This window comes from Chionomys nivalis, chromosome 2 (assembly GCF_950005125.1).
Source record: "Chionomys nivalis chromosome 2, mChiNiv1.1, whole genome shotgun sequence".
NCBI lineage: Eukaryota > Metazoa > Chordata > Mammalia > Rodentia > Cricetidae > Chionomys > Chionomys nivalis.
Genome location: NC_080087.1, coordinates 73,473,042 through 73,485,595, shown reverse-complemented (window position 1 = coordinate 73,485,595; position 12,554 = coordinate 73,473,042). Strand labels below are relative to the sequence as shown.

At 46.5% G+C, this 12,554-nt stretch overlaps 1 protein-coding gene across 5 annotated transcripts in view; it reads right to left on the bottom strand.

Annotated features, from left to right (window-relative positions):
• Lig1 (DNA ligase 1) overlaps positions 1-12,554 on the bottom strand; it is a 31,464-nt gene that overhangs the window by 15,254 nt on the left and 3,656 nt on the right. For 4 of the 5 annotated variants that reach the window (XM_057755485.1, XM_057755477.1, XM_057755462.1 and 1 more), the window contains exons 3-13: positions 11,771-11,860; positions 10,712-10,847; positions 9,467-9,590; positions 8,911-9,006; positions 7,369-7,476; positions 6,275-6,400; positions 6,059-6,134; positions 4,702-4,782; positions 4,387-4,443; positions 1,101-1,273; positions 252-418 (exon numbers count right to left, since the gene is read on the bottom strand). In XM_057755485.1, the coding sequence (XP_057611468.1) occupies positions 252-418; positions 1,101-1,273; positions 4,387-4,443; positions 4,702-4,782; positions 6,059-6,134; positions 6,275-6,400; positions 7,369-7,476; positions 8,911-9,006; positions 9,467-9,590; positions 10,712-10,847; positions 11,771-11,860 (1,234 nt within the window). The remainder of the gene's footprint in view (positions 1-251; positions 419-1,100; positions 1,274-4,386; positions 4,444-4,701; positions 4,783-6,058; positions 6,135-6,274; positions 6,401-7,368; positions 7,477-8,910; positions 9,007-9,466; positions 9,591-10,711; positions 10,848-11,770; positions 11,861-12,554) is intronic. The other variant, XM_057755469.1, reaches the window with a different exon arrangement.

Genomic DNA, 12,554 nt, shown 5'->3' with positions numbered 1-12,554 from the left:
AATGACAATGAACTAGCTCTCTGCCTCTCTCCCTTTATCCAACAAGCATTAACAAGAGTTCTGCCCTCCCCACCCAGGAGGCATGGCATTAGGTTCCAGGGTCTCCAGGAGAACAGGACGAGACACTGTGAACCACACAAGCAGAAAAGAACACTCAGCTTCCACAGTCAAAGCACACAGTCCCCTCCACATGCTTTGCTTTAGGTCCGAGGACATCTGGGTGTTGGGATGAGCCACTCCATTCCACTTACAGCACTGCCAGTGAGCCGGGCAATGTCACAGAATTTGGTAAAGACCCCGGAGGTGGTGAGTGGAGGTGGGGGCAGCATGAGTCTCTGAGTGCTGCGGCTGTTTTCGGCCACCAGTCCCACATCTCCCTTCTCAGCTACCTCAGCCCGGATGGACTCCAGCTGACGACCTTGATGGAGGAGACAGTAGGGAAGGAAAGGGGATGCAGACATTGTGGCTACCTGTCTCCCTTCAACGGCTGGATGCTTCTCCAGCTATCTGGGCTTGTGGTGTTTCCCCTTTCCTACAGATCACTTCCTTAGTACAGAAGAAGGCTAAGCGACAGCCATTCAGAGGAAGACAAGCAGCTGAGTGAACACACCCAGACTCAGGGACACGAGTGGACAGGACTAAAATCCATGGGATGGGACGAAGTCAATGAAGAGTGAAAAGGGATTCTGGTTCAAATCTTAGTCTCTAACAATCTCCAGCTTCCTGTTTATTTTGTTTCTGTTTCTGTTGTTCTACCTTTCAAAAATAGCAATAAAAATATGGGCCGTGCCTTAACCTTGTTTATGGTTAAATCAGAGTCACATTATGGCACACTAGAGGTACGAACAGGAGGCTGGCAAGATGGACAGGCAGGCAGTCACGGCAATTCAACGGCTGAGTTTGTCCCATTTCCTGTCTTCACCCCTCCTCTCCATCCCATAGCTCTTGTCCCAACAGGCTGGGCCTCCACACCCTGTACTACCCAGATCTTAAAAATCTGGTCCTGTCAAGTACTCTTCCCTACTGGCCTCTTCCTCTACCCTGCCCCACCCCCAACCCTTCACACCCTCCAAGTGTCACCTCCTGTTGGGGCTTCCTACCTGTGGCCTGGGCAACTGCCTTGAGGAGGACACCATCACCTACGCCCAGCTCTAGTCCCTGCTGAGGTGGCCCAAGGCGGCTGAGGCTGAGGTAAAGGACAGGGAGCAGGTCTGGGGGTGACAGGGCCACCACAGAGCGTAGCAGGTTGCTCAGTGTCTCCACCATCTTGAGGCTAGAGGAAAGAGTTGGAGTATGTCCACCTATTTCAAGGTCAGTGGGGTGTGGGGTCCCAGGACGTGAGGGGGTGGGCAAAAGCAACAAGAGAAAGGAGAGGGACGAAGAGCCAAGGAAATAGTGACAGCTTGCCTATGGAGGGTGACTGTGAAAAGGACAATGAAGATGGTAGTAATCACTAACGGAACAGCCGCCACACACAGACACTTCCCCAAGAGGGTGCTGTTTACCCTTTCCACCATTTGTCCCCTCTGAGATAGGTGGCATCTTTATCCCCAGTTTACAAGTGAGAAACAGGCATGGAAAGAATGAGACTTGCCCAAGGTCATGAAGCATCAGGCTGAGGTTCAGGCCGAGGTTGTCCACTCTAGGACACTCAGCCACTGAAAATGATGGCCATGCTGCCTACGAAACGTTGGTTATGGTGACACAAACAGAAACTGTGGGCTTCCTATTTGCCTGGCTTACACGGCCTAACTGAAGAGGCCATGTAGGCTGGGGATGTAGTCCAGTTGGTAGAGTGCTTGCACAGCATACACAAATGTCCACACAAACTGAGCACAGAGACACACCTCTAATCCTACTACTCAGGAGGTGGAGGCAGAAAGAGCAAATCAAGGGCAGTATGAGCTACATGAGACCTGTGACAAAAACAACAATTTTTTTTTTTTTTTTTTGGTTTTTCGAGACAGGGTTTCTCTGTGGTTTTGGAGCCTGTCCTGGAACTAGCTCTTGTAGACCAGACTGGCCTCGAACTCACAGAGATCCGCCTGCCTCTGCCTCCCGAGTGCTGGGATTAAAGGCGTGCGCCACCACCGCCCGGCAAAAACAACAAATTTTAAAGAAAGGTTGTGTTTTCTTACAACAGATGTTGGAATGTGCAGACACCTTCCTTCCGAAACCCTTATCTACTCAGCTCCAGAATGGGACATATCTTGAAATAAGAACTTTGTAGGTAGGACTAAGAATAGAGAGGAAAGCATGCTGGATTAGAGTGAACCCTAAACCCAAGGTCTCTCAAAGAATAGGACAGAGAAAGAGAAGGTGGTAATAATACAAGCCTAGAAATGCTAAGGTTGGCTGGAGTCCCAGAAGCTGGGAGAAATTGTGCCAGGTTCTCTCCCCAAGTCTGAAGAGGAGTCAACCTGCCAACCAACAACCAAATTGTTGCCAGCACTTTAGGCTTCCTGAGTTGTGAGAAAATCATTTTCTATTGTTTTAATTCACCAAGTGGCAATCTGTTTCTGCCACCCTGGGACAGCAGCAGAGGTGAAACAGTAGGTGGATATAAGAAAAGGAACAGGAAATTCCCACAAGGTTGCTAAGAGGGAAACTGCATAGTGGAAAAGCCAGGCATTCAGCTTTGGAACCAGCTGATAGGGACTAGACCGATGACATTATATGTAGTGAGAAAGCATTGTCTGAAACTAGGTCTGAGGATACATGCTACAAATCCAAAGTGAGACCTTCACCCAAGTGGCCAAAACTTTCAGCAAGTATCAAGGTCACAAAGGACAGAGACAGATGGAGGGGATGTCTGCGGACAGGCCAACTAAACACCACAGGCGGGAACCCAAGACAAGAAACCCGAACAGAAATGGGTATCACAATGCAAACGAAGGCAGGAATCTCTAACAGCCTTGTGTTGACATCTTGATTCTGACTGTCTTGGTTCTGACCATGGTCCAAAGCCCGAAAAAGACATCAACACAAAGGAAGCCAGTAGTCCAGATATATGACGACACCCAATTACTTTTGAAGGTTTTCTAAAAAACCTTCCCAAAAACCTTTTAAAAAAGAAACAAACAAATCGGATAACCCTATACCCCATTATTTTAGGCTATGGGTCAGGTCAGCCAACTGCAGTTCCTTCTAAGTAGATAATGTATGAGATTCTCCAAAAGTTAATGTCTCCCCTATGTCATGTTGATAAATTCAGTCTCCACAGAAGGCAGAGATGTATGTTCTCTCCTTTATTCATGGGGAAACTGAGTCTCAGAGAGGTAGACCAAGCCACCTGCCATGGGCACAAAGCCAGGAAGCAGAGCAATGTTAACTGTCCCCTTGACCACCTCACCAACTGCTGCTATAAACCACTTTCTGGTACTCAAGGCCCTTCTCATGTCCTCCATCACCTCACTGTAGAGTTACACTCCATGGGAAGTTCTTAAACATTCCCAAGGAAACATTTCTAAGGACAAAGCATTGAGGGCAGCCTAAAGATGTATAAAAATGAAGGAATGTTATAGGAAAATTTAAATATTCCAGAAAAGCTTAAGCCAACATGGAGAAGTAAAAATGAGATTGATCAAACAAGCACAGGCAGAATGAGTACACCCCATAACACTTATACCACAGAAGAAAGCCCTAGGAGAAAGTCCAGAAAGGACAGGACTGGGGAGAGAGGCGAAGGAGCCACCATGGACTACTGACGCTGATGTTGTGCATCACTGGGAGGGAAAGCTCTGCAGGGGAAGTGTGGCAAGCAAGGTCACCCTCGCTGTAACCAAGATTAGACTACACTCACTTGAGATGTGGAAGCGAGACTGAAACATTTCCTGTAATTCCTAGAATCTGTTTCCTAACCCTGCAGATCTGGCTGACCCTTGTTTCTCACACAGGCACATTCAATCTTTGACACTGCAAAGTCCACACTCGAGAACAGTGCAATCGATTTACAATCAACAAGAGACAGTTCTCACGATGCATTAAGTGTAAGATTTCTGTGTTGAGCTATAGTCATAGCTATCTTTGAGCACAGGTTGGACCTGGACCCACTTAGATCAAGAGAATATGACATTAGAAACGATGCTGTTGTGGCACATGTCTTTAACCCCAGCAATCTCTGCGTTCAAGGCCAGCCTGGTCCACATAGTAACTTCAGGCCAGCCAGGGCTACATAGAAAGACCCTGTCTCAAAAAGAAAAAGAAATGATGCTGAGAGTCTTCTGAGGCTGGGCCTCAAAATGATGTGAGCCATTTCTGTGAATGGACAGTGACAATGATGGGGAGAAGAGATGAGGAGAGACCGCAGAGAAGGAGGCAGCACACAATGCCATGCTCTGGACAGAGCCACAGAGCACCTGTCCCCAAACCTGAGTAATTAATTACCGAGCAGAAACCTCCTCTATCTTCTCAAATGTCCGGGCCACAGCAAGAAAAGGAACCCTGGGAAAGAAAAGAGATGCGAGAACCATTTGAATAGGCCAACATATCCTGTATCCAACCTGGCTCCTCACACCCTCCTAGGGGATAGCCTTGACAATACCAAAATGCAGAGGGAACTATCCACTATCCCTTCCCATGGTGCTGTGTCCCCAAAATAGAGATAGGAGAGATGTTACAGACCTTCCAAAGAGGTCAAAGTCACAGCCTCCCACAGTCACAGTACAGAAGAAAGACAGCATGGGAAGGCTAACTCCTTACTTCTGGCCGTGTTTCCAGCAGGCATCTTCAATGGGATGGTAGTTACTCTTGGAAGGATTATAATTTGTTGGATCCAGGGTTCTATGAAGGCAAAGGAGAAATAAAATTGGGTAACTCTAAGGAATGTTTCTACTACGTTTTAGCTGACTCACAAGGCAAAAGGCCACCAATACCATCTCCTCACTGGTAGAAACTAGGCAGGAGCTCTACCACTGAGCCTCTACTGCCTCACTAACTGATTCTAGATAGGTGCTCTACTACTGAGCCATACTCCAAGCCCCTCACTGCAGGGATGAGAGGGGGAATCCTATGCAGTGGTTCTACTAAGCCATATCCAGCTCCTTGCTAGGCAGGTGCTCTACCACTGAGCCTTGCCACCAGGCCCTCACCAGGCAACGATTCTGAACAAATCCTCTACCATTGAGTTACAACCCCAGCCCACATGGTTTTGAGTAAGCAAGAATGGGGTCTGATCCCATTACTTTGTAGGATGCTTATCCACCTATCCTAATTGTCCGTCCATTCAACAAATTTTCTAGTGTTCATAACCGGTGATATAAGAATGGCCCAATCATGATGGGCAGTAGTGGCGCACGCATTTAATCTGAGCACTCGAGAGGCAGAAACAGGCAGATCTCAGTGAATTCGAGACTAGTCTGGTCTACAGAGCAAGTTACAGGACAGGCTCCAAAGCTACAGAGAAACCCTGTCTCGAAAGAAAAAAAAAGAATGGTCCAATAACAATAAAACAATCACTTAGCAGCCTATTCAGAGAACCACAACTCTAATTCACCGTAGTTATCAGGAAAGAGAAGCGGCTCTAGGTGGTTCATACCCATTAGCCACTCAGGGCTGGCAAAGAGGTCCTCAGGAGATCCCAATGAAGATGCTTGTTGTTTCTGAAACATGTGCTCAACCTGGTAAGCAGGACGGTGGAATCAGAGTACTAAGAACTGAGGACAGAGTGCTGGGTGGAGACCAGTGGGCAAAGGGGCTTAAGATTTTGTTCTGGGGTTAGTGCATAACCACTCTGACGGGTGGATAGGTGAGAGAGGTAAGAAAACCCATGATTACATTGCCGTGTCGCATAGGTGCCCCCAGTCCTTTGACAGACAGACAATCCTTTGGAGGCTGGCTGGAGGTCAGGTAAGAGGCCAAGCAATCAATGCATAGGCAAACTCTGTCTCTGAGCAGTTCTTATTCTGCCTGCATCCTACAGCTTTGCAACAGGGGCCAAAGATGTCTAAAATACTGACCAATGCCCAAGCCCTCTGAGCGTAGGAAGCCCAAGCTGGGGCTGAGTCATGGGATGAAGACAGGAATGTCCTAGATGTTCTCATACCTGGGCACGACTTACCCCTTGGTCTCTTCCTTCCTTGGAGTACCTGACTCTTCTTGTTTCACTTCAGCTTTCACTGCTGGCTTCCGGGGAGCTGCAAGGGAAGACAGGGAATAGAGGACCTGACTCCTGACAGTCCCACCTTCCAAGCTTTGTCCAGCCAGCACTGCCTGAGCAGAGTCTGCAATCTGCTGGCTGCACAGCCCAGAGGAACAAGGGGAGAGAGGTGCTCACCAAAGAAGCTGCTGAGTGTCTTGGTACTTCTAGCAGGAGGTTTGCTCTGCTCCTCTTCCTGAGGATCCTGTTTGACACCAGCCTTACACACTGGAATGTTCTCTGTCTTTGGCAGGGTTACTGACTCTGAAGTAAGAAAGGTGATACAATCTGTTTCTACCTATAGACTTTAAGAAACCAACTTCCCTGTATCCTAGAAGTAGAAAATCGAACAATTCCGACCTTTCTCCATCCATTAAAAATGCAGGGCACAGTGCTAATGAAAGCACAGCAGCACTGGAAACGGAAGACTTAGGAATGGCAGCGAAAAGAAACCTCAACACCCAGCATCTGCCTGAAATCCCAGCCATTCGGGACACTGAGGCAGGAGGATAGAGGAAGATCTGGGGGTGTGACTCAGTGGTAGAGGACTTGTTTGGAATCCCCCAGTGGGGGGCTAGTGGAATGGTTCAATGGTAGAGCTCCTCCTGCCTAAAATCCCCAGAGTGGGGCTGGGGGTGTGGCTCAGCAACAGAGCACTTGCCAAGAACCCACTAGTTAGAGGGCTGAGGTATGGCTCAGTGTGTTAACAGAGGACTGAGATGTGTTAAACACTTGCCTAGCATGTGCCAGGCTCTGCGCTCCACCACAAGGACCACAAAAAAACTAACTAAAACCTTAATGTGATTCGAACAGTCTTCTTGCACTTGTAGGAAACTAGATCCAAGTATGTCTTAAAACTGTCCTTGTAAACGTCACCTATGACACAAGGATCTCAAGGACACCAGGGCACAGAAGCTGCACCATGGCCTCCAAGACCCTCCCGCTTTTGAATCTTATAACTAAGTTTAGATGTCACTCTTAATAAATACCTACTCAGTTCACTGTATTTGATTGGCACTTCTGATGTCTAAAAGCACAATTATTTGAGGTCTCTTTCCTCTTTTTCCTCATACAAACAATAAACCCAACAGTAAAAACAAAATCTATGATAACCTTGGGAGTTCCCACTGAACCCAAGATGGAGAGTCCATGCCTTGTTTTAAATGGCCCACCCTACAAAGACAAGTACCACCCCAATCAGGATCATAAAGCTGGGGGAATAAGCAACTCACCAGGGGACTTTGCAGGCTCAGGGGGCACTATGGACTGGCTCCCCTCCTTTTCTTCCTTCTGTTTTACACCTTCAGCCTCTGTGAGACTTTCTGTTGGGGTCTGTGCTTCTGGTGATACACAAAAAAGTTAAATGGCAGTAAGGCTTAGAGGCACTCCCACTCAATAGATAGTCCAGGACAGGAAAGTCACAAGTTCAAAGCCTGCCTAAATTACAGAGTAAATTCAATTTTTTGTCTGGGCAACTTTGTAAGACCCTGTTTCAAAAACAAAATGATGACATGTAACTCAGCAATCCAGCACTTACCTAGCCTGTACATTTTTATTTACAAATGTAATGAAAAGTTATGCCCCGGTAATGATAACACCACAAAGACTAACTTGGGGGGAATTTGCCTTAGGACAAAGATAACTCCTTTTACTTTGAGATACTCAGAATAGCTAAAATCTCCAACTTACAGTGAAATTTTTTACGGACTACAGATTACCAATAGGAAATCAAGTCTCCACCAAATTAATCAAACCTGCCATGGGAAACTGAGTCTATTTTTTTTCTTAGCACATAAACAAGAACCTGGCTGTGTCAGAGACTGCAACTGATGGAATCACAGACAGCTCCCATGATCACTGGATCTATCCCCACGGCTGTTTCCCTGCACTGCACCAAGACAAAGGGAACTGTCTCAACAGGCTGACAGTCTATAGAGTGTCCAAAGGAACACAGAGACACCTGCTGGACACTAAATGAAAGAAAAACTAGCAAAGGGAATTTTGAGTTTTCAGTTGTCTCAAAGTAGAAAATATATCTCAAAGTACATCCTTGGATAAACTCACCACCAATGAAAAATAATTCCCCTGAAAATGGGATGTGCTGTATGAGAGAAGAATATATTAGAAGAAAAATACACAAAAAAAACTTCAGCAAAGCAATGGTAAAAAAAATAATAATTATTATTATTATTTCCATTAAATAAAAACAAAATTAGTTATATACAATACTAAATTAAGCCGGGCAGTGGTGGTGCATGTCTTTAATCCCAGCACTCGGAAGGCAGAGGCAGGCAGATCTCTGAGTTTGAGGCCAGCCTGGTCTACAAGAGTTAGTTCCAGGACAGGCTCCAAAGCTACAGAGAAGCAATGTTTCGAAAAACCAAAAGGAAAAAAAAAATCCTGAAATTAAGGCAAAAAAAAAAAAAAAATAGTTTCAAACAGTTTTCAGGATGAGCGTCTATGTACTGGAATATGGAATGTTTATTTATTGAAACAGGGTTTTGCTATGTGGACCAGACGGACCTCTAACAGGCAGTGATCCTCCTGCCTCAGCATCCTGAGTGCTATGATTATACCATGTCTGGCCCCCGAGTGCAAAATGTTGATTTAAAGGTTTAAATAACAGATCTGGAAATCCAAACATGCTGTACTGCACACACCTCTCCTACCCCTGAAGGTCCCCATTCCATATCATGGATAGGCGTGTGCGCGCGCGCGCGCACGCGCGCGCGCACACACACCACACGAGCGCTCCTCTCATCCTGGTCCCTCACCTTCTTCCTTCTTCCTTTTCTTGGCTGCTCTGTCTTTGTCTTCATTCTGCTCCTCCACAGAGTCCTGAATTGTCCGTTTCGGGAGCTGTTTCCGAGCTGGAAAGGCAAAGGGAGCACTGTGGTTGACCACTGGTTTATCCGCGCTTGCCCTAGTGAGATCAGACACTGCCTGGTCGATGGGGCAACTTAGAAGGTTCCGGATCTTTCACACCTGCCACAGTTACTTCCCCAATAAACATCTCATCCTTCAAGCTCTGAATCTGAGACCTTGAAAGTTATTTAACCTCTGTCCTGCCCCTTCTTATATTTTAAGATAAAAAAGTTCTAGTAAATAACAACCTGGTGTCTGACTGTAGGCCGAATCAGCCTTGAATCCTGGCTCTTCTGGGCTGTTGGCACTGTACTTCAGTTCATACATACCTCTTCAAAGGTGAAGTTGCTTGCCTCAGGTCACACAGCTGAGGGACAGTTAACTGTGCTCACCACCAGGAGTACTATCATCATGACCACAAGAAAAATGACCACCATGGGAAGGAAGGAGTTAGCCTGACCTTACCAGTGCGACGCTTTGGGAATCCTGATGGGGAAACATCCATGGAGGGGCTGTTGAAGAAAGGACTGTTCTCAGGACATGTGCCAGGGCTGGAAGGAGAGTTCTGTTTGGAGTCTGACACAGACTGCTGGAAGGAGACAAAAAGAAAATTTCTAGAATAAAGAGAACGTATGCATTTATCTGGCAGTTGTAGCTACCACACTTGAGAGCAGAATGGACTTGTCTCTTGTGTCTGCCATATTTCTGGTTCCTCAGTCTCATCCCTACTCAGGCTATCTTCTCTCACCAAAACACTTTTTCACTTCATTATGAACCCCATATTAATTCTGCCTCTTAGAAGTAACAGAATCTTCCTTTTCCAGCTGTACATCTGGTGGCCTAACTAAGAACTGATTGTACCAACCTCCCTTGGAATTAGTAGAATCATAGGCCTGAGTACTACATTTCTCCACTTCCTCTGTGGCTAGTGTGCTCATGAGACTAAGGACTGTTTTTTCAGTCGTCCTTGTATCTTCTACAAGGCGCAAGGAGCAGACTAATTCTTGCATGTTACTATGTGACACCATACACCATGGTATGCACACGCATTCCACACATTGATAAAAAAATTTTCTTTTACATAGAAGCAAGAAGTCACAAAGAAATGTGACCACAGAAAGCACAGAGACCATAGGCTGGCTCAGCAGATGAAGAACAGGCTTCTAGAAGTATGAAGTGGTCTTCCCTACAGGCTCAAAAAAAAAAAAAAACGGCACTGCCAATACCCTAAGATAACCCACTCAGGTACCTGACCTACAGAATTATGGGATAATTGTAACATAGGAAGCACTATATGTTCTCCATGGTGCACCTGAGGTATGACACTGTCAAGGTGCCAAATGAGCCCCACATCCCAGAAAAGAGGTAAACTGGGACCCTGTACCCCAAACCTCCTGCTTGAAGTCACAATAGCGGAGATTACTTGTCTCCTGGACCATGTCCCCAGAGTCTTCCTGTATAGCTACTGCACTCAGCTGTGTAAGTGAGCAGGAAACTGGCAGGCTAAAGGTCAGCAAGATGGCTTGGTGGGTAAAGGTGTTTGCTGTACAAGCATAGAGACCTGAGTTCAATTCCTAAAACTCATGAGAAAGTGGAAGAAGAGAACGCCACAAGGCTGTCCTCTGACCTCCACTCACACAGCAAGGATATATATACACAAACACACAAAAATTAAATTTAGAAAAAACCCAGCAGGCTGTTGGAACCTACCTGAACTTTGGGGGTGCCAGGAGCTTCATCTTCCTCCTCCCCTTCGCTGCTTAGGACCTGGGCTGCCTTCCTTCCTGGCCTCTTCACTGGAGAATCACTCTCAGACACCAGTCGATTCCTCTCTTTCAATGCTACCCTAGAAAATGGGAGGGAGATGTGTGGCAAATGGCAGGCAGAATGGGGACAATGCCCAAAAAACTGCATTCCCTTCTCTTCCATTTCGGTGAGCATCTTCCAGGTACCCCCATGGCATTCACTCTTTTGAGATGGTCTCATGTAGCCAAGGCTGGCCTCAAACTCAGTATGTATCAGCTGCTGACTTTGAACTCCTGATTCTCTTGCCTATACCTCATGAACACTGGAATTATGGTGTGGGCCACCATACTTAACTTTATTATATGCACTTAAGTATTCTTCCCTCAGTCCCTTTCTCCATCCTGAGGCATCCTGCATGTCCATGTGGTGGTAATATGTCATAAAAAGCAGATGAATTTCTTGGCAGGGACCAGGCACCAATTTAACCATATGGAGGCACCATATGGAGATCTTCTACCTTAGTCACAGGAGTTGCAGCATGGTACACACCCAGGCAACAGAGTAACAGCCTACAGTCTTACATAAAGAAAGGGAGACTACTATGCTAAGTCACTGTCCCCTTGATGCCAGCTCTGAACTCCCAGCTTATGGAGACACAGGCATGATGGCATGTGTGGTGGCAGCAGTCACTCAAGTGCTTAGTGTCCTCAGAAAGCTCACAGTCACAACAGAGGCCACCATGAGAACCAGCTACCCCATACTTCCTGATAATAGGCACTAATTCTACAGAACTTCTTTACAAAGAGGGAAGCAGGTTCATGCTCAGCACCACAGAAAGACTTCTAAAGACAAGAACTCTGAAGTATTAGATTCAGCTGTGCCTAAAGTTGGACCTGCCTTTTGACTGTCAGATATCTAAATTTAAAATATCATTTTAAGGACTGACACCTCTGCAGTAGGTTTTAACACACAAAAGAATCTTGACTGCTAAAGGCACACGCCCTGCCCCAGCTCGTTACATACTTTGGAGGGGACTCCTTCTCTCCGATGCTGTTGGCTGTCTCCTTTTCAGGCTTCTTTGCTTTACCCTCTTTGGTGGGTTGGAAAAATGACCTGGAGGAGCACAAGGGGATGAGAGACATTAATAGCACCAATGCTTCACCTACCTGGGAAACACCTGTAGCTCCAGACATCCATCCCCAGCCAGGCAGGGCCACACACCAGGGATGTAGTTTAGTGGTAAAGGGCTTCCCTAGGATGGGCAAAGACCTTAGGATTTACTCGATTCTGAACAGTAAAAAAAAAAAGAAGGAGGAGGAGCAGGAGCAGCAGCAGCAGCAGCAGCAGAAGAAGAAGTAGTAGTAGTAGCGATGGTAGTAGTAATAGTAGCAGTAGCGGTAGTAGTAAAGGGCAAGAAAACAAGAGAACAGAAAGCATCTGAATAAAAAGCTGTCATCCCAAGACAGACCAAATCCAGGTTTCCCATGCCAAGAGTGAGTGGGGATTTGTGTCTCCCGGGTTTCCACAGTGGAAGTCCAGGACTGAGACTGCTAGTATCCTTCCCTCCTTCTCTCTAATGCACCCCTCTCTCTCTGGTCTTCCCTTAGTACAGGCCATGAGTGGCCTACACTTCCACCTATGACACATGGACACATGACTCAGGCCTCACCAATTAGTGCAGTGCACTGCACACCTATTGCCCACCACGATTTTCCCAAGTCAAAACTTGACTGTGATATTGCTGGGTCAGAAAGGAGGTACTCTCGTACCTCAGTGGTGTGGAACAATTCTGTATCTGTCAATTATG